General features: G+C 38.8%; 1 protein-coding gene across 2 annotated transcripts in view; it reads right to left on the bottom strand.

Moving 5' to 3' along the window:
• ablim3 (actin binding LIM protein family, member 3) overlaps positions 1 to 23,218 on the bottom strand; it is a 337,989-nt gene that overhangs the window by 160,782 nt on the left and 153,989 nt on the right. For both annotated transcript variants that reach the window (XR_011963504.1, XM_072590972.1), the window contains exons 3-4: positions 22,618 to 22,801; positions 9,059 to 9,174 (exon numbers count right to left, since the gene is read on the bottom strand). Coding sequence is in view for 1 of the 2 variants with exons in the window: in XM_072590972.1 (XP_072447073.1) it covers positions 9,059 to 9,174; positions 22,618 to 22,801 (300 nt within the window). In the remaining variant the exon portion in view is untranslated. The remainder of the gene's footprint in view (positions 1 to 9,058; positions 9,175 to 22,617; positions 22,802 to 23,218) is intronic.

The following is a 23,218-nucleotide window of genomic DNA, read 5'->3' as shown; positions in this document are numbered from 1 at the left end:
TGTATTCTGCATTCAAATTTGACCTTAGAAATGAATCACTTTACACTTTTCCAGATTGAACTCTATCTGCCACTTATCAGACAAGTTCTGCATCCTGTCAATGTTCTGTTGCAACCTCCAACAGCCTTTCACACAATCCACCATTCCACCAACCTTCGTGTCATCAGCAAACTTACTAACCCACCCTTTCAATTCCTCATCCAAGTAATGTATAAGAATCACAAAGAGCAGAGGTCCCTGAACAGATCCCTGCAGAATACAACTGGTCACCAAGCTCCAGGCTGAATACTTTCCATCTACGCTCTGTCTTCTTTGGGCCTGCCGATTCTGTATCCAGACAGCCAAATACTTCCTTACTTTCTGAATGAGCCTACCATGGGGAACCTTATCAAACGCTTTGCTAAAATCCATATACACCACATCCGCTGCTCTACCTTCATCGATGTGTTTTGACACATTCTCAAAGAATTCAATAAGGCTTGTGAGGCATGACCTGCCTCTTTAAATACCATGCCGACTATCTTTAATCAAACTATGGTTTTCCAAGTAATCACAAACCCTGTCTGTCAGAATCCTCTCCAAAATTTGCCTATCATAGACGTAAGACTGATTTGGTCTGTAATTCCCAGGATTATCCCCATTCCCTTTCTTGAACAGGGAATAACATGTGCCACCCTCAAATCATCTGGCACTAATCCAGTGGACAAAGAGGATGCAAGGAACATCATCCAAAGGAGCAGCAACCTCTTCCCTGGTTTCCTGTGGTAAATTGGGTGGGAAAACACAGGGCTGGGGAGCCCATTGCTTACCTGACTCCCCCAGTAAGAGACGGGTGAAGGTGGCCGTCTTGCCACTTCATCGATCGAGTCTCTGAAGTGGCCAATTAAGTGTTACTTAAGGACCTCATCATCTCTGCTGGTATTCCACTACTGGTGGGGAGCAATGGTTCAGGGTGAGCTAAAAGCCACACTGAGGCCACAAGATCTACATTGACGGGTCTCCCTGCAGGATTGAGATGGGAATACACCCATGTAAATACCCTCTTTCCCTTATCCTCCAAACCAAATTCCACCAAACCTTTCTGAGTCCACCTGACAGATCAGCCAGTGATTCCATCTCACTAACCTTTTCGTGGACCTACATGGATGCTGCTGCTCGGAGGTTTCCTGCGATTCCACTTGTGGCTACTATGCCAAGACTTTGATATATTTTCTAAAGTGTGATGTCTTAAATTGCACATTCAGCTGAAGTTTGATCAGTGCTGTATGCAAGTTTTCCATAGCTTCCTACTTTCTAGTATACTAAACATCTTTGAAAAGCTGTGGAAATATCTGTCCCCTGAACTGGTTACCACATTTCTGAGGCTCATGCAATTTGCAAACTTTAATACGATACCCTACATTTTGAGTCCAGGTCAGTATTTTTTTTAAAAACTTTTAAAAAAGAGATACATTGTGCAGAAAGTGAACCAAAAAGATCTTTAAAAGATGGCAAGTATGTTTCAATGAATGTTGATCTATAAAAAATTGAAAAACAATCAGTTGTTTTGTAAGAACCAGACATAGAAAGAATGTGATGCAATGTGAGTTACATGTAACAATATTGAACATTATATCATAAATATATACACTTTGTCCCAATTAGTAAAGTTGATAATAAACTAACACATTCCATTTGTTTCAGTTATGCTTTTGGTTTTAAAAACTACTTGGATCCAGAGAGATAAAGAGAGTATTGTAGTTGAAGTTTAGAAGGTTTTAGAAAGTACTTAAGAAATGTATCATAAGTTAGAAAAGCAGAGGCATGAAATATAAAATGTAATGTACAATAATGGAGGGAAACTTTGCTGGTTTTTTGTTTTGCCAACAGATCCTGAAGGTGAATTCTTTGCTTCAAGGACTGGGCATTGATCATAAGTAATAGTTTGCCTGTAAGATATTTAAATATCTCGGGGATTCAGGAAATGGCTGCACAGACAGTATTCAGCTTTCCAGTCAGTGTCATTGAATTTGCTCATTGAGTAATTACATGAAAGCTACCCATACAATAGAAACAAAACTGGACAGACTATCTGGCTGATTGAGGCATCAGGTACTGCAGTGTTTCAAGAAGGCAGCTCATCACCACCTTAAGAACAATTAGGGATGGGCAATAAATGGCACCCACTTCCCATGAATAAATAAAACAAAAGGCCGAGATTGTACAATTAGGATGGAGGGGAATATTTTTATTCTGGTTAATTGAGCTATTGGTGAATTTATTTTTATGGCTACTTCTTGTAAAGATGTTACTACTTCATCAACTTAAGGACAGTTTGCATGAAAGTAAAGCATCTGGAAAATATTGTTAAATTGGGAATAACTGTTGATCCTGGGCTTGCTCACTATTATTCAGCCAAAGAACAATACTGTTCCCCTAATTTTGAACTTAAAGTGTCTCAGACAGTTTTGTTTCTAAGCACTAACATGGAACAAATTACAAAATGGCACAGAACCAAATCTTCATACTGTTATAAAGCCAAAAAAAGGGATAGTATTTGTAAGTATTCATCTAATTTCTAGTATTTACATATATTTCAAATTGATAAATGTTTTCCAGCATTTTCAAAACCTTTAAATTAGATTTATGTTTACAACAATTGAATTCTGATTTTGCCCAACCGCAATTCTTTATCATTTACATGCTAACTTAATATTAAAAATAACAAACTTAAACTGATGACCAAGATTTTTAGAACATTCTTTCTGATCACCTCAATAGAGCTGGATTTTAAAAGATATTCTTCCTGATGGAAGTTGAAATATTTAAATTAAACTGTGTTCCTTCACTGGAATTACAAATTAGCATATATTTTACCCCTTACATTGAAATTTAGCACAGTCAGTGACCACCAAAAGCAATCAGTCTCAGTCTCTTGTTCTTTCTTTTTCTTTTGTTGTCCATGTCAAGTCTTAAGGATGCTACCATACTGGGAAATAGAAAGGTTGCACTGTATATTAGGAGGTACTCTTCTGATGCGAGTACATTGGCTGTGAAACATGACTTGTCAGCCTTCCACCTGTATTTAGCCAAGTAACTGGAGTTTTCCACTGAAGTAATTGATGACCCCTTTATTGACAGGTGAAAGAATGTTTCACAGCTGTGAAATGCCAGTTCACTCAAGTTTCGCTGTGTTCAAATATTAATTAAGGCTGGCATTTCAACTCTACCGTTGAGAAAACGAACATTCTATTGATAGAGGATACCCACCTGCACAATGTTCATTTCCCTCCAATACGAATAAAATTTACTCCAATAACACTTGTGCTTTTAATAGAGTATATCATCAGACAACAATACAATTTAAACAGAATTACTGGAATGGTTACAGCATATTGCTCCTTTTCAAACAGATTTGATTCAATTGAGCCTTCAATTGAACATTCTGAAGAGGTGCATTCTCAACCGAAACCATTCGCTGTATGAAAGAAGTCTTTCTCATATCACTTTTGGACCTTGTGTGAATTGCTTTAAATTTGAGCCCTCTCATTCTTGATACTTTCACAAACGAAAACAGTGTCTCCCTGTCTATCGTGTCCAACACCCCACGCTCAGCTTTCTCTTCCTCAAGGAAAACACTCACAATCCTAAGTTCTCCTATCTATCATCATAGCTGAAGTTCCTCAATCCCAGGACCCATCGTTGTGAAATTTTATTGTACTTCCTCTGATTTATTGAAAGTACAGCACCAAAAAATTGTTGCATGCTACCTTTTTTTAAAAACAACACACAAGGAGGGAAATGTGCTGGAGATTAAGCTTTTAATTTTCCATTTCACTTGATGAACAGAAGATGACAGATTCTTAAGTCCCACACACTTTTTCAGAAATGATAGAATTGGTATAAAAAACTATCAAAATGGCAAATAAGACCAAAGTCAGACTGAGTTTGGACATATTTTGTCATATAAAATGTGAACAAAATTATAAACTGTTTAATTTTGTGGATGACAAAATTACATAAATTACATTTTATCATAACTTACAACATTTTAATATATCTGCATATACTTATTTATTTATATACGACAAACCGCATGACCAATATTGGCCTTCGAACCTTTTACTGTGCTGCATTGAGATAACTCTATGATTTAAATCCAGCAATCTTTCTATTTCCATTATAAGATATATAGTTCGAATGGAATAAGGTGAATAAAGTATGTGACCAAACTATATTGTGATTATAGATTGTCTAAGTTGTTAGATTTGTATATTTATTGGAACCTGGTTATGGAGAAATATAAGAGGACCATAGTGGTGGAAAACTACATATTGAATAACGCTGGCAAGTTTGGAGGTAAAAAAACTGTATTTTGAGGGCTCCTTGGTGCAATTCTACCACCACAATTCTCCTTGCAGTTGACTCATAAAAGCATTGATGGCTCACTCCACCAGGTGAGAAGCCAATTAGGCCCCACTTAGGAGCTGATACCAAAATTTTCCCACTGCTGGAGTAGCCCACCTTCACCCAAGTGCAAAGTCTGTCAGCTCATTTCAGGTAGACATCCAGCACTAAACCAGCTAGCCACTGGACTCAGAAGCTTAATGTCTTAAAGACAGGGCCATAGTGATCAGTGGCTGCAAACATACCTATCACTTCTCCTGATGGGATTTTCCCTCCATCATAAAGTTACTACCAGCTTCAGCCCTCTTTAGTCGTGGACTTTTCTGGCAGCAACCAAGGCTGCCTCTGAGTTGAAACATCCTGGCACTGACCTGATTGCTTTAGCAGCACCACTCTCCCAATGGGGCCTGCTGGCCCAGGCCATCACAGTGCGACTAGGAGAAAGTGAGGTCTGCAGATGTAGGAGATCAGAGTTGAGAGTGTGTTGCTGGAAAAACACAGCACATCAGATAGCATCCAAGAAGCAGGAGAATCAACATTTTGGGGCTGGAGCCCTTCATCAGGAATGATGAAGGTCTCTGGCCTGAAACATCGAATCTCCTGCATCACATTGCAATCCCTGCCTGTGTCTCCCACTTCCCTGGTTCACCTTCTGTCCTTAAGTTGACAGAGTTTCCAGAGACAGCTTATTTGTTGGTTATTGACTTAGTTTTGAAACCGACTTGGTGTTAAGACCCAGTTGAGAAAATTTAGTTCTACAGTTGCAGGCAGACATTTGGGGCACTTAGGACTGTTTCCTGTGGGGCAAAGAGGCTGTGAGGAGGTTTGCAAAATAATGAAGGTTTTCTCAGCTGAGGAAAACTATATTGTCTTGTTTGTGAGATGGTAACAAGGTAAACAATCATCACTGTTCGCCAAGAGATTCAGGTGAAAGTTTAGACAAAAATTTAGAAGGAGTTGGAACATGGAATCCCTCACACATGGACACAAAGTCATTTTCTCAGGTATGTTCTTGATTGTGACAACAGATGGAATAATACATTTTAGTAATCTGTCCCTGACGTGAGAGGATTTGAAAGTTAAGAGCACTGCATGGATGAATGACAAAACGTATATTTTAAAAGGAAATTCCTTAAAATGTTTTCTTTCCTGCAGCCAGGTCATAAAATACTTTGAATTTTGAATATAATGGGTGAAAGGTGGAAATACATCATGTTCAGCACAATGTATTACTTGAGAGGAAGTATGCTAGTTCTCAAACTAATATGAAGTGAGGATACAATGGCAATAACCATATCCTGCCTTGGCCAAGCAACAACTTACCAGTTCAGGATCTCGATTTAACCATCAACATGTTTAGACTTCCCTTGGTTGCCAGTTGTCAGGCAACAGAGGAAAATATTCTTGCCAAGGTCAGCTTGGAAAGTTTCACTTTGAAGCAAATCAGACATTTTTCCGAGGTCAGAAAGGTTGAAAGTTAAACTAAGAATAAAGTTTGAAAATCAAATGCATGCTAGAGTACTTTCATTATAATTCTCTATTTAGGAGTTGAATGCTTTGCATATGATAAAAAGTTGCATATTTTCAGGAGTATCCATATAACAATAGCATTGCCCTTTTGCAAGCTTTATGTGATTTCTAATGATCAACGAAGCTAAATGATCTTGCAATATTCCATAGAAAACTATGGAAATGAGAATTTCAATTAATGAAGCAGCGAATCTGCATAATTATCATGATACAATGTATCTAAATTGTCACTTATTGTTTTCCTTTCACCTTCAGAACTTGTCAAAAATATTTCCTAATTTCAAAACACCTTGCCTCATATTTACCAGCCAATGACAAGAGATTCAGTCAATAAAAATCTGGATAAATTGTGCAAGGGGCTGACCCACCATATTCCCACTTTGACTGGCATGTACCTTCTCCCATCCAGTAGGAACGGCAAAAGGCTGCACTTCCTGGCCCCTCAAGAGGGAAGTGATGGGACGAGGGGATTTATGATAACCCTTTGCAATTTTCCTGCCATGCTGATCCCTTCAAACATTAGTGACTGCCAATATACAGATGCTAGTAATTCCTGGGTAAAGGGTAGAAGGCTAATTGAGGAAAATGGAAACCCAGAAGTGGACCCTTTTCTGAATACACAGCAGGGTTGGCTTACATTGTAGACGTTTTTGTTCAGTTTATCTGGAGTTTGGAATAAATATTTAAATTGAAGATGATTATGCTGGGCGAGGTAAGTAATTTGTCTGTCATTTGTTAAAGGGAGGTGATCTCAAAAGACGGTTTTGCTGAGGAGTTAACTTAATCTACTGGCTCCAATGTCATGCCAGTAATGAAACACACCCATAGCAAATACTTTTTAAGAACTGTTCATTCCACTAGGTCATGGAAAGGTCAAATAAAGATGAAAATTTATGTCCAGACAGACATGTTGCTGGTTTTATGAAGATTTCTGGACGAGGTTAAGTGGAATTGTTTTACTTCGATAATTGTTAGCACATGGGTGACCAAAGGGAATAGTTGAGCCAGCGAGCACTATTATCAAAAAAATGAGATTAGATTTTGAAGAGGAACAATATGGAGAGACTTGAGTAATCGGATTAATTTTCTATTACTTTTGCAGTGAGCTGACACACAGATGATGGACCAAACAGCTTCTCCCATATAGCAGGCACCATTTGTTTCTATTTTTCTTGGTATGCATGATGAAAATCTATATAGGAGTGTATATACAACTGTGAAGCCAGTCATGGGTTGTGGGGAAGACTTATTTTTCAGGGCATCATTCCCCAGAGAGTGTTTCTACCTACCAGAAGTACTAACTGAAGTTAGGAAGACTGAGTTCTATCCTTGGTGAGCTGTGGGTTTCTTTATGATTTTCTTGTCTGTTGATCAAAACCCAGAGACATAATAACTAGCAGAATCTCTACAAACAAATCTATACCATCTGTACATGATTGCTTGCAGGCTCAAAATTGCTTAAAGGTCTGGGCTGTAAAACAACAGGCAAAGAATGAGAAGTGAGGATGTAGATGCCTCATAACTATCACTTGTAGTTGGATGCACAATTCAATAGAGTGCAGCTTGCTAACTTAGGGCTAAACTTAATATTTGCAATTTGAAAAAAAAACACATTTCTTCCCTGTGTGATGCCCTGTCAGGTGAATAAGTGGTAAACATCAAGCCATCCCCAGGATTTTAGGGATTGTGTCCATTGAGAGCTTCAGGCCAATCATTGGTGGTGCTCTCTGAATTGGCAACAGCTGCTAATGGGGTAGGACAGGGACTTTGGGGATGGGATCATGGAAGGAGGGTATCAGGACAGTTGGACATGAGGGCGGGGGTCAGAGGCAAGGACCGTGGATTGCTTTCAGAGTCCACAGGTAACTCAATTAAATTCTGATGGATTCAAGGAGAGTGGATGTCAACTGGATCATTAGTGAGTCGAATTAATATCATAACATGATCAAGCAAATTTTTCAGTTTGGTCCATCCAACTCAGATTCAATTGGCGAGAAGTTTACCCAGTGCTGCCAGACCGACACAGGGCCTCTCCCATGATTAATTGGAACTGACTGCCATGTTTCATCGTATGACCTAAATGCTATTCTTTGTTGTTAAATCAATATCCCTCCTGGTGTTCTGAATAGTAGAGGCACTATAGTCAAAGCTATAGTCTGTTGGATTTTAGCATGGCCTTTTTGGCTCCTCAGCTATTATTAAAGTATAAATGATCTTGTTTGAAGTCTGGACAATCAGAGACCTTATTCATAACAAAACAGCAGTGATTAATTCGTAGGGAATCAAGATGATCCTTTTAAAAAGACTGTTTTTGCATTCAGCAGCCCCTGTAGTAACTTGTGATCTGTGCCCATTGTTTACAGATTCAGGGTGGGGTCAGGCCTGCTTCAAAAGACCCCAACACCCCATCCACACCCCAACATGGCTCAATTTTCCGTCCTTTGTCTAAAGCAAGATCCCACTATTCAGTTGAGTTTCACCTGTGGTTAGCAAGCAAACTGTTTAATTTCCTGACTCCTGCTACTCTAGCCGGGAACGAAGATCCAAGCCAATGTCTCTTCAAGTACACGCTTGGAACATACAGACTAGTATAAGTAGCTCTGCTGACTGTAATCTGATGCATACTGAAAATACTGCATTCACACAACAAAGTTGGGTAGAACACACATAGGGGCTGTATCCCAAACAGAAAGGCAGATGTAGCAACTCTGATATTTTCCAGGTTTCAGGCGGAGAGTCTGAACTCCTTTCCTACAAGCATTTACAACGTAGTCCCTTTCCCCAAAGACACAGACCACCTAACAAGACAGTCAAATGGTCTATTAATAGTAACAAACTGCCAAGTCTTACTCACCATGAACTGCATTTTAGCTTCGAAATGAGACTTATTATATTGCATGTTATCTTAAAGATCAGCTCTGCATGCTGAAATTAATTTGCAATCTGTATTAACCTCAGTATTCAGGAATTTAATTCCATATTTTTTTCCCGAATTAACTCTTCTGAATAACAAAAGAGACTGAACTAAGTTGCAAATTGGGATTGAAAGGCAGAAGAGAAAGATAAGTGAGGCCGCAAAGAGGAATGATCTAAACACACAAACGAAGTTAAACCAATAAGAAAGAAAAACAATAATACTTACGACTGGGTCCATGAATCTTTATTGGCTCGGAAGCAGTAATCAATGTGTGAGAGCATTGCTGGCATACACAATCTTTCCCACTGAAAGTAACACGGTCTCCAACTGGGAATGGTTTCCTAAAGGGGAATAACAAGGATTTTAAACAAAGTATATGCAACCATCTAACCATTACTCTTACATGTTCTTTAAAATATAATTATTTACAATAGCATTCCAATTTAGCCACATCAATAGGCAGGCTGAAGAATGGCACCTGCTTTCTAACCATGAATATATGCTGTTGAATAATTGTTTACTCTTGTATCCTTATGAGTTTAATTTACTGTATGATGTGTTCAATTGGCAGGAGGGAACATATTTCCGTTGATGGGGGAGTGCCGAACCAGAGGACACAACTTAAAAATGGTATCAAATTAGGTAAAGGGGCTGTTCAGAGAGATCTGGGTGTTCTTGTCCACCAGTCAATGAAGGCAAGCATGCAGGTACAGCAGGTCGTGAAGAAGGCTAATAGCATGCTGGCCTTCATAACAAGAGGGATTGAGTATAGAAGCAAAGAGGTGCTTCTGCAGCTGTACAGGGCCCTGGTGAGACCACACCTGGAGTACTGTGTACAGTTCTGGTCTCCAAATTTGAGGAAAGACATTCTGGCTATTGAGGGAGTGCAGCGTAGGTTCACGAGGTCAATTCCTGGAATGGCAGGATTGCCTTACACGGAAAGACTGAAGCGACTGGGCTTGTATACCCTTGAGTTTAGAAGACTGAGAGGGGATCTGATTGAAACGTATAGGCTTATGAAAGGATTGGACACTCTGGCAGGAGGGAACATATTTCCGTTGATGGGGGAGTGCCGAACCAGAGGACACAACTTAAAAATACGGGGTAGACCATTTAGGACAGAGATGAGGAGAAACTACTTCACCCAGAGAGTGGTGGCTGTGTGGAATGCTCTGCCCCAGAGGGCAGTGGAGGCCCAGTCTCTGGATTCTTTTAAGAAAGAATTGGATAGAGCTCTTAAAGATAGTGGAGTCAAGGGGTACGGAGATAAGGCTGGAACAGGATACTAATTAGGAATGATCAGCCATGATCATATTGAATGGCGGTGCAGGCTCGAAGGGCAGAATGGCCTACTCCTGCATCTATTGTCTATTGTCTATTGTCTATTGTCTATATATACACATATCTAATCTTGTCATTAATAAAAACATTCAATATTGTAGCTACATTTACTTGACTATGGTTAAATGAGACTGTTGGTCTTGATTTTTGAAGGTCCAACATAGTGGTGTGTTCAATACAGAATGTTACTGAAGTGAAGCGCAAGATGTCTGCTTAGAGCGTAATGCCTCGTGGCTAAAGGTCACATAACTATGTCAGATCAAGCTAAACATTTGTACGTGATTACATTTCAATCCAAATATCAGGCCATTTTGATATAGTTACCCAGGTTTCTAACTATATATACTACTATTCTCATGACTTAGCAGCTCATCTTCTCACGTGTCTCGACGTTATACACCTCATGATTAAATTATGCTGGCCTCTTAATTGCACATGCGCATGTTGTTTTCATGACTATTCCTCTCAATGATGTTTATGTTTCATTGTTGTGATTGGGTTTCTGTGGACCTCTGGGTCTGATGGTTGATACATAATCTGTGTGGGTGGTGCATTCAGCTTTTTCTGATCAGCTGCTTGCAGTTGAAGAACCAGTTCTTCAGTTGTGTGCAGGTATCTTCAGTTGAAATGATATTTTTGATCATCCACTTCCATTGCATTTGACTGAGGTGACAAATATTCTACGCAAGTCCCAAATTGCTACTTTAGCAGGCTTTTGTTGAGAGTATTGAAAGTTTGTACCCTGACTGGCTTTCTAATACTCAACACTCTCAACGGTTTAGCAGTTTTGTCCATAAGCCCATAAGACCATAAGACATAGGAGTGGAAGTAAGGCCATTTGGTCCATCAGGTCCACTTCGCCATTCAACCCTTAATTCCTTGCGAGATCAAGAATTTATCAATCTCTGCCTTGAAGACATTTAACGTCCCAACCTCCACTGTGCTCCGTGTCAATGAATTCCACAGGTCCACCTCTCTCTGGCTGATGAAACATCTCCTCATTTCCATTCTAAATTGATCCCCTCTAATTCTAAGGTTGTGCCCACAGGTCCTAGTCTCCCTGCCTAATGGAAACAACTTCCCAGCGTCCACCTTTTCTAAGCCATGCATTATCTTGTAAGTTTCTATTAGACTTTCCCTCAACCTTCTAAACTCTATGAATACAATACCAGGATCCTCAACCATTCATCATATGTTAGGCCTACCATTCCAGGGATCGTCCGTGTAAATCTCCACTGGACATGTCAAAATGAAAATGGCTTCATTCTGTTTCATCTTGATTTTTTTTCACTCTCATTTGTCATTACTTCTAGCTTCTGCTGCTTTTCTTCTATTTGAAAAGTAGTTGGTGTGCAGCATGATATTAGTCTTTGCACTGGTGTGATAGTGTAAACTTCAGAACTTTAATAGCTGTTCATGGATTGAAAGAAGCAACAATAGCTCTGATTCGAATAAACTGTTGAGGGACAAAGACAAATTGTTTTGCAGGAATTGCAAGTATTTGGCCAGTCTGAGAAAAGAAGGAGTCAAAGCTCCATTAACAAAACTGTTTAACAACTGCTTGATAACTGGCTGCTTTATGCCACAAGGACAAATTATTGCCCTGCAGAAGAATTTAAGGACTTAATTGCAGGAAAGTTGTGTCTTCAAACTGACAGTCAATGCCAATTGTAACAAGGAACAGAGAAGCTACTTCTAATAAGAAAGCAAGCTGTGATTTAAGGTAGAATGTATTTTGAAAGTCTCTTTCAAACAATGGTGAAAATCTGTGACTCTGACTCAATGACTGCTACTTGTTCTGGTTTACTTAACAAATCTGTAGCTATTGTATAACCCTGCCATTGTTCATGGAAGAATTGTCAGTTCTGCCTCATATTCACCGTAATTTGATCAGGATCTGTAAGGGAAAAGCTTGAGTCATTTTATCTTGAAAAGTGTTTTCATTTTTAAAAAAATGTTTTTCAGTGATAGCTCACAGCTCTGCAGCTCATAGGCTCATAGAGATGTACAGCACAGAAACAGATCCTTCAGTCCAACCCGTCCATGCCGACCAAATATCCCAACCCAATCTCGTCTCACCTGCCAGCACCCGGCCCATATCCCTCTAACCCCTTCCTATTTATATACCCATCCAAATGCCTCTTAAATGTTGCAATTATACCAACCTCCACCACTTCCTCTGGCAGCTCATTCCATACACGTACCACTCTCTGCGTGAAAAAGTTGCCCCTTAGGTCTCTTTTATATCTTTCCCTTCTCACCCTGAACCTATGCCCTCTAGTTCTGGACTTCCTGACCCCAGGGAAAAGACTTTTTCTATTTACCCTATCCATGCTGAGCTTCTTTTAAATTTCAGCTGATGTCTGACATCATGTTTCAAATGTATAACATACCTATGTGTTCAACATGAGGCTTTTATCAAAGTGAAGCTTAAGATATAAACTTACGAGGTGTGTGCATCATGATAGAGGCCGACTAGGAAAAACATTTGCACATGATTGAATTTCAATCCAAACAGCCTTTATACATTAAAACAGCAAAATGAAAAGCAGCAGTAAGATTGACATCCATACACTAACTTATTCCCTGAGCATGAATCTGGTTTTGCAGATTAACCATCCGTTATAGAATACATCTTTTCTTAATTTCCATCCTTAAGTACTTTGCACTTCTACTCATAGTCATTTACTTTCCTTCACTAGGTGTTCATTCTCTAAATTTTGATCCATTGAACTGATTCCTATCAATATGGGTCACATTCTAAACACATGACCTCTTAGAGTTCATTTGAAATACCCTGCAGAGTGAGGTATCTATATTAATCAAACCTTACATGGGCTGACATTGAAAACAAGGTCTGTGATGTGATAAATTGCTATGGGAGCAAATTCTTATTTCTGAATGATATTAACCACAAATTTCAAAACTAATTTTGTAGTAACAAGACTGAACTTTAATTTCTGGGAGTACCACTCAAAAGTTTCTATAATGAAGGATCAGGATTTGAACAATTGCATTTTCTAAAACTTAGATTAAATGAAAACATCTGCAAATGGGTGAACAGTTCATCTGCTGGACTGTAAGTTGAATGAAACTGGTTTGGGATCCTTCTCCACCAAACAACACATGCTTTTCTTTTGGATAGCACACCAACTCTACCACATAGTAATCTTTTCCTATTCCCTAAATTTGTTAAGCTTAACAAAATTATTCCTTTAGGATTTCCCTAACTCACAAATCTGTGAACAGTTTTGGTCTCATAAAGCATTTCTCTTCATTTATCTTTCATTCTTTTACTCCTCTTTTGACTCTCCACCCTCCCTCCCAGCAGTAAATATTATAAACATTAGTTTCTGCACTTTGTTTTTCTACTTCAATGATCTGAGTCCTGGAATCTATTTCATTTCAATCTTCCATAATTTCCTGTTCGCAGATTTCCCAGACTCCCTCTGGAGTTATTCGGGTGATTTTTTTTGTCTTACTTTAACCCTGTTTAGGACTGTGAGTGATCATGAGAGGGAATTTAATGGATTAAAGTATTCTACTAACTTATTGTTGAAGGTCGTCACATTGCTGACTGAACTTGATGAATCTCGATTTAATCAGCTAGCACTCTTACCAGAAACAGGCAAATACCAAATTAAAATCCTCAAATTGGATCAAGCAATCCACAAAGCACCAACATTACTCAAGTCTCAATCAGTATTGCAATGATGACTTCCTCAACATGAATGCAGTTTAAAGACGCTCCTTGTTATTTAAAAGAGATCCTTAGCTGCTGTCAGAGAATGCTGAAAGATAGCCTGCGTATTGTCTTACAGTCAGTAATTCAATATATTTTTAAGCAACATGGTCATTATATCATCATTGTTTCATAGCATGTGACCTGAATGAAAAAATGTCTCATACTCCAATTTTACTAGAGATCACTTGAAACACTAAAGGTTGTTGAAAGCAAGCTGTCTGTAATAACTAATTTGTTCAATGTTAACTCAGTTACTTAATTGTATGTGAATGTAATGTTTGTACATAATAATAGCCCTAATAAATGCCTTTTGGAAACTTCAAAATGCTAATATTTGTGCCTAATCTATTATGGTACAGGATCTTATGTAAGCATGGCCACATCAGGTAAAATAGGTGAAAGTGATCTCATTCCTGATGAAGGGGTCCTGCCCAAAACCTTGATTTTCCTGCTCCTCGGATGCTGCCTGACCTGCTGTGCATTTCCAGCACCACACTAATCTTGACATCAGGTAAAATACTTGTTGGATGCAAAATCCTATTTTGGTTGGCAACAATGGCCATCTTTAAGGAAGACTCGTGGTATCATAAATGGTAGGTAGTTGGAAAAGTAATTGAAGACCAACCAGCCAACAACTTTGGACATCAGAGAATTTGCACAATCAACAGCATCGGCTTCTGTGAATACAGACAGCTGTACAGATCTGTAGTTAGGGCATTAAGCACCAACAAGACATAATGCAAATTTCAAAGACTTCCTCAATTGTTTGCAAAGTTGCAGTCCCAATTTTAGCTGAGACACCACAGAGAGCAGGATTTTGGATTTTCTGTCATAACAGATGATTCAAAAGTAGCAAACTTTGATAATAGCTTCAGGGTCTGATTCTTAAAGAATAACCACTTTTAATTTTACTGTCAAAAAAGCAATAATGTTTTGAAAAGAATTAAACTGCTTTTAAGGTACAATCCAATACTTCAAGCCTGAATTATAGTAGAAATCTTGTAATGAAATGGGTATCCATTGACGCTTTTACTGAACTACAACTGTTAAAACAACATATGCAAGTTAATGAATCAACATTGAACCTGAGAAAAAGAGTTAAATTTTGCTTGCTAGTAATTTTTTTTAATCTTCAAGCCTTAAAGTTTCCATCTCATTAAACCAAAAAATTGTTCATGGAATGCTGTATTATTAATATCTTCAACAGCCTTCCAGCCTTCCCTTTTGAAAGCTGCTACAGTCCTAAGATAAGTATTTGACTTGTCAGCTTCCGAAAAGATGTGGGTGATTGGCATCAGCAGTAGACTTGTTGTACACATAGGAGACTCAGCCAACAAATATAATTGGACATCCTGCCAAAGATGGGCAAAGCAAAAGACTCCATCAAACACCTTTCCAATCTGCCTTCCGCATCAACATATATTCTCAGGCTTTTGAAGATCTTAATGACACTCCATTGGCATTCAAAGTTCACAGATCTCTTCAAATAATCAATATTCTGCTTTTGTTACTCCTGTGGTAGATTTTGGTGAAAGATTATATTTATATTTTTACCATTTGCCCCATTTTAATTTGTAAATTGCTATCTTTACATTCAAAATTAAAACAATGTGTAATTCATTTCTTTCAAATTTCTCTTTATTCATTACATATGTCCTTTTATTTAAAAAAAATCATATATCCATTAAATTGCTGTATGAAAGAAATATGTACGTTAGTTAAGCCATTCTGAAATCTGGCAGCACACCATTGTACTCTATCAGCCAGAAGGAAGAAACCAAAACATTGGCTCCCTTTGCTGAGGTTAGCTTCCGTACAAATTTTTTAATGAGACAAACAAAGTAGTGTTGTGCATGAAGAGAGCCCATAAGGATCTATTGTTACTTTTAATGGGAGAGGCTGTTCTGAATCCTAAATAAGGGCAAATTAGTTCTAATTAAAATGTTGTTGTCCAAATATTTTAGACCAACTGAATCGAGTTTGGATTTGATAAATATCTTGGATTTAATTCAGTCGATGCAGTTGCACTAACCTTTTTAACATCACTCTTACAGATTTCTTACAGGGCCAAGTGTTCTCGACACTTTAGTATATCAAATTGGTTATGTACAAATACAATTAAGGTTAATATTTCTTTATTTTATTTTTTCATCTCTGGGAAACAATTTGGTTTCAGTGTTGAGTTCCATATACATCAGTAACACACATTAGTAACACAGTCACTGCACTCAGGATGTTGTTCTCAAACATATGAAAGGTTTCAGAAAAGATTTACAAGGATGTTGCCAGAGTTGGAAAATTTGAGCTCCAGGGAGAGACTGTATAGGCTACGGCTGTTTTCCCTGGAGCATCAGAGGCTGAGGGGTGAGCTTATAGAGGTCTATAAAATCATGAGGGGCATGGATAGATAAATAGACAAGTTCTTTTCCCTGGGGTAGGGGAGTCCAGAACTAGACAGCATGGGTTTAGGGTGCAAGGGGAAAAACTTAAAAGGGACCTAAAGGGAAATGTTTTCACACACAGGGTGGTGCGTGTATGGAATAAGCTGCCAGAGGAAGTGGTGGAGGCTGGTACAATTACAACATTTAAAAGGCATTTGGATGAGTATATGAATAGGAAGGGTTTAGGGTAAATATGGACCAAGTGTTGGCCAATGGAACTAAATTAGGTTAGGATATCTGTCAGCATAGACAAGTTAAAACAAAGGGTTTGTTTCCATGCTGTACATCTCTATGACTCTATATAACTAAATTAATTTAAATACTCAGAAAATCATTAAATTGCAAGCCGCAATATTTCTAAATTCTGAAATACAGGCCTTTGAATTTTCCACATTGTTGATTTAATTCTTTTCATTCCATAACATGTTATAAATTAGATACCAATAATAAAATGGGAAATTTGCACCATATTAGACATAAACAATTTCATGACCTCAGACAGCAACGTTTTGTAGAATACTTGTATCCCCATGGGTTTGTGGTTCTGGTTGTATCCCATCAAAATGTTTGAATGTTGATGGTTTGGTCACTGCAACTTAAAAAGAGTTATCTCACAATATAGAAGCATAGCTGATGTTAAAATTCCAATCAAGAAATATACTGCTTTTAATTCATACACTGTAGGTAGTATTTAATGAAACCCGTAAGAGTATGGGAGGCGAAGAGGACTTCAACAGACAGGAGCCAAAACCATGCTTTCCCAATGGAATGTTGACTTGTACAGATGAAGTTAGTAATGTTTCAGTGGAGTCAAGCTGTCTGGTTTCAGGTTCCTGCTTTCAATGCACTTGCATTCCATGATTACTCTGAATCCTTCTGTTTTATGATATTTTAAAAACAATGTGCCAAACTGCAGTACTGGGAAGGACAGGAGAAATCTGCCAGCTTTGATGGAGGGTCTGGAGGGTCAAGGGTGAATTGGCCTAAGGGAGGTGATACAGCAGGGACAACATGTAGAGGCCAGCATTGGGATACAGAAATGTCCCACAGGAAGGGCCTGGTAACTTGGATTTGGTCAGGATTAGACTGGGGAAGCATTTAGGAGATGCAAACTGAACAACTTAAAGGGCGGAGTTAAATGGTCATCAGTGGCAAAGTCAGGCAGTGTTTGTCATCTGAAAGCTACAGTTAAACAGGGGAGGTCAGTGAGGCATGTTTCAGGTCTAATCAGCACAGCAATAATAAAAGATCTCAAAGGACAAATCAAGAGATTGTAAGGACAGGTCAGTTCCAATAAAGGAAGAGTCTAGGATAAGAGGAGAATTGTCTATGATGAAAGGGATAGTGCCAAAGAGAGAGATAGTACATCCACTGCGACCATCACAGGATCAAGAGTGATGGAGGGAAGTTGTATGTTCAGTGAGCCAAGGATGATCAATACAAATTCCAGGTGACAGAAGGAGGGTGGTTAGTGATGGAATCCATGTGAAGGGAGCTTCTTGATTTTGTGCAGACAATTGTTTCAAATAGATATGAAGCTGACACCTAAGTCAGTACAGGACAATGTGAGGGTGGAGAAAGTTTGAATCTGCCCATTGGGAGACTTTGAAAATCTCATTGCTAAGCAGTAACATTAATGCTGTGAGCATACTTGCGCCTCTGTCTTCTTCATACAGTAATTTTAGTGGATTCACTATAGATCTGATACACTCAATATTTTTGCACTCTCAGGAGCAGCAGAACAGAATGTGACAAAGGGGGGCTGCTATCAACTAGAGCAGAAGTTAATATCAGAAGGGAAGGCACTTCCATACACTGCATTGTCGGAATGGGGACCAACATTTTGCAAATGTTGGCAAAGTGATGCCAGGGATGGTGGAGATTATCTTGGGAATTGGTCATGTGTGATCTTATGAAAAATGTAGAGCTATGTGAATTTGTGGGAACCATATCACTGCAGAGATCAGTTTTATCAGCAGCTGTTGTCTCCAAAGCACCACAGGCAGCATGTGTGGCATTTCACAGTCTACTCCACACAGGGTCATAAAGAAAGTGGTCAATTCAAATGAATTCATCAATTACTCCACAGATTAGAATAGCCAAGTGACAATGAGATTACACTTCAGTGCCCATTCCTCATTTCTCTAGAATGCTAGGGGCTATCAATTCCCCTCATGCAGTCGTTAGAGCACCACAGAACAAACTAACATTTAAAAGACATTTGGATAAGTACATGAACAGAAAGATTTGGAGTGATGTGGACCAAGAGCAGGCAAGTGGAATTAGTTTAGTTTATGTTCAGCATGGACTGGTTGGACCAAAGGGTCTGTTTCTGTGCTGTATGACTATGACTCTTTGAGGTCATTTACCGTGAACACATACTCTCAGGCAAAGAATGATACTTGTCTGTACTGATTTCCTAGGCAGGTCTTATGACAACTTGCTCAACTTGTAGCTCTCAAAAGTTTTTGAGGCCCTAATACAGGTTGATGGATCTGAGGTAACAAGAGCTATGCCCTATGATGCTGAATAATGACAGTGAGATACCTCCACAGTGTAATGCAAGGGTGGTGCATTGCAGCACATGCCTTTACATAAACCATCACTGATCAAACCATGGGCCTGCTGAAAAGCACTTTCACTGCCTTGAGTTTCAGAGGGATTATGCATTATGCATCACAGGGAATACCACAAATTGTCACAATCCTCTGTGTAATGCACAATATTCCCAACCATTGGGTTAGGATGAGAGGAAGGAACAGCATTCCTGCTCAGATGAGGATGAATTGGATGAGTTTGAGGAGGAAACCATGAATGTTCGTAAGTTTTTACAGAATGTAAGGATCTTGCAGAGATGTGCAAGGGATACCAGACACAATCTAATATATAATTCACATTATTCACCCAAGAATATGGCATCCTAGATGATCAATGGTGCCATTTCTGGAACTCTGCTGTTTGTTCAGAATGTTTCTCAAAATCTGCTAGCCTCCATCTCAGAACTACCTCTGAGGCTGTATCCTCTGTCACCTTGTGCAAGAGCAATAGTAGAAAACCTTTGAAATACTCTTTAATTAATGATTTTGGTCCTGAATAACTCTGCTTGGAATTGGAAATACATCAATCAGCAAACCATGATAGAGAATTCAGATCCTGCACCAGCCTTACAAGGTCTTGAGTGCCCTTAATCCATTCAATCATCTCTATTGAATGATTTTTGGACAATGTCGTTTGTTACACATATAAAGAAGGGCCTGCTGAGTGTGCATGTTCAGGCATATCCTACAGAGTAAGGTACAAAACTGGACACAAATATGGACATTTGTGTAAGACCAAATGCAAACTCAGAACATGCTTCCTTCACAATAAAGGAGCCACCACCATACCTAGTGCAGCCTGAAAGCATACCAAACGGAATTAACTGCCAGGGGAAGTAGTGGATGCAGGTACATTTACAACATTTAAATGATATTAGGCTAAATACATGTCAATAGGAAAGATTTGGAGGGATACAGGCCAAATGCAGGCAAGTGGGAAGATGGGAATGTGCGAATGTGCAAACATGGCCAGCGAGGTTCTGTTTCCATATTGTATGACTCTATATGAGTATATAAGAGGAAGCCCCACCACGTGGTAGGGACACACCCTGTGAGATGGTGGTGCATTTTTGTTTTGAACATGTACATCCATGGGGTGTTTACAGCCAGCCTTTATAGCCAATTTACAGACCTCATGCTTTATCACTATGATAACAGGTTCTACCAATGGATAATCCGACATGTCTATCCCGCCTGCCACTGGGCCTTTTAATTAGAATTTGTTTGTGTCAGCTCCTTACATGCAACCAGAAGTGGTATCCACTTCCACCCTTAGGATCTGAGTTGCTTTTAATAAATTCCACCCAGCATCTCGAATGAACCACACAGATTTTGTGCTGAGATTACATTGCTTCATTCAGTGCTGTGACTGTCACAGTGATAGGGCTAAATCTGTTCCTGTGGAAACAGGTGCACCTGTTGTTGCTGCTTTCTGTGTGCTATATCGGCAAACAGCTGCACAGAGCAGCAGCCCCAGTGTTTCACCACAATGAATGTCTTCACAACTTAATTGTCATAATCCCTTTTGGTCCATATCTTTGCAACTATCCAGTTAATAAGTAAGTGCTACGATTGCACTATACTGCATAACGTTCCATTTATAGTTATTGTTGCTGAGCTAATAATTAGAAGAAAAATATCCTTAATCTTCTATGTCTTCACAACTTCTGAGAAAACATACATTGTTGATTTATATGGTGCTGCCCTCTCATATTGCTAATATTCCAAGGGCTTGGCATTTCAACTATTTTTCAAGGCGTTGATTAAATTATATGCCTTTAAATGTCACTCATCATGCATACAATTTTGGAAGTGGTGATGGAAAAAGTAACAGCTAATCATGATGCAACTGCAATAATAATCTTTTCATGCTGTTAATAGGAGATTGAAGAAGGAGCTTTGGTATTTCAATCCTTACTGCTTCTGTATTTAAAACCAAAACTCAGGCACAAAAAAAGATCATAGTAAGCAACAGGTGGTTTGCCTTGCTGACCTGAAACTTTTGATGCTTTTTATGGAATGGAAAATTTATTTAGGAGGAACACTTGGACTTGTAAAGATAGCAGTGAACCACAGAAAGTGTCATTGTCATTGAACGTTCAATGATTTGCACAAATGTTACAGTTGCTTACTAGCAACATGTAAACATATCACACTGCACATAAATAGTGACAGAAGTCTCCAAATGGAAAAATATCCTGTGCACTCAATGTACCAATGGAGTAGCTACTATACCCACAAAATACAAAACATTTGATGAGTTTAAGGAAGAAATAGTGAAGCATTGGATCAATAATCAGTAATTGTGATTTTTGCCAGAAAGCACAGAGTCTGAGTATGCTAGAGTAGGACTTTATTGACAAGTCACTTACTAAATTGTAAACAAGACTAGAAAGGTGATCTTGGTGATATGGGTGACTCTGGGGTGGCATGGTGGGTTCAGTGGTTAGCACTGCTGCCTTGCAGCACCAGGGATTTGGGCTTGATTCCACCCTCAAGTTACTGCCTATGTGGAATTTGCACATTCACCCAGTGTCTGTGTGGGTTTCCTCTGGGTGCTCTGGTTTCTTCTCACAGTCCAAGGATTTGCAGGTTAAGTGGATTGGCCATGCTAAAATGCCCACAGTGCCCAGGGATGTGATGGTTAGGTGGATTAGCCATGGGAAAGGTAGGGGTTTGGGTCTGGGTCGGATGCTTTCAGAGAGTTGGTGCAGACATGGTGGGCCAAATGGCTTGCTTCCAGACTGTAGGGAATCTATGAACCACTAACTTCAATGAATCTTAATTCCTACATGTCTCTAAAAGCTGCCTGAAATGATTTCAGGGTTGATTAAAATCAATAAATATGAAGATGAATTCGGAGCCTTTAGAATTTGGTGTCTCTAATGGTTTGATTTGGTCATTCTGAAATACATCTAGACAAAAAAAATGTGCAAACTTATATGAAGCAGGGAAAACACTGATATTAAGTAGGAACCCCACTTACGTTAAGGAAGATCAAATGAGTTTCTGAGTTCGGAAAATGTTTAATCCTAAAATGCTGTTGGAGAGCTAACTTTTGACTGCAGCATATTCCATCATGCCAAAGGCTGCAGGAATGCTAGAAATGACAGCGATTGTCTCAACATGATAGGGAAACAGTATATGAGGAGGCTGCACTTCAGCTGGTAAGCAGTTACTGACATGTTGCAGCACAAATTGGATGAAAGCGCTAGGGCATATACAACACTACCAGTGACTTCCAACTTCAATGTCACTTATTCCAGACTAAAACCGATTACTGTCTGCTTGCTGTTCCACATGATGATCAATCAGGTGGCAGAATTTAGGGACACAGCTGCCCACCACTTTCTCGACAGAAGCAGTAACTTCTCCTAAGGATGCAACAACATTGCCATTGAGCTGTTTCTATTCAGCCAGTTAACAGATTGCTTCCCTTTGATTAGAATTGGAAGAAGGTTACAAAGAAATGCAATGCCAAAGAATATAAAGGAAAGGTGCAGGTGGATTTAAATGTAACATTCAAGTATTGTTCGATATTGGTTTTAAATAACTAATATTCAGCCCTGCTTTCTGATTTGGGTTGTAAAAACACAACTTGTTAATCCTATTGAAGAAATTTTATATTCATGCTAAGTAACAATTTCTTCTTCAAATTACCTGCAGGCTGTGCAGACAAAGCACTTTGGATGAAATGTCCTCCCCAGAGCTGAGATCACCTCTCCACCGATGAAGTCTCCACAACTGTCACAACGAGTGCCATACAGCCGTTGATAATCCAATGTGCAGATGTATTCTCCATTTTTGTAGAAGAAGTTTGCTTGGGCCAAGTCGGAACCACAAACTGTAAAACAGTAATAATTACATCAACTGATACACTCAATGCAGCACCTTAAATCTCAGCATAGTTGTTTACTTGGATACTTCAAATAAGTTTTTGATCAAACCCTATTGTTATATAAGCTGATTTGTTCCTGTAGTTGGCACAATCTAATCCAACTTAACTCAAACTAATCTCCATCTATAAAAAAAGGACATAATGAGTATCAGAATTTTAAATACTAGAAACTTAAGGACTAATATAACTTTTGTCTCTTCAATAAAGATAGTTCAAAGAAAAACAAAACAATTCACTATATTGAACAGAGTTTTTGGTTGTCTACTATCATGTCACAAAATTGCAAGCGTGAACAAGTATAATGATGGCATTACAATATAAAAATGACAAAATCTAAAAGAACTCTGGACACTATAAATCAGA

The sequence above is a fragment of the Chiloscyllium punctatum genome, chromosome 20 (assembly GCF_047496795.1).
Source record: "Chiloscyllium punctatum isolate Juve2018m chromosome 20, sChiPun1.3, whole genome shotgun sequence".
NCBI classification, from domain to species: domain Eukaryota; kingdom Metazoa; phylum Chordata; class Chondrichthyes; order Orectolobiformes; family Hemiscylliidae; genus Chiloscyllium; species Chiloscyllium punctatum.
This window is presented reverse-complemented; position numbering and strand designations above follow the sequence as displayed.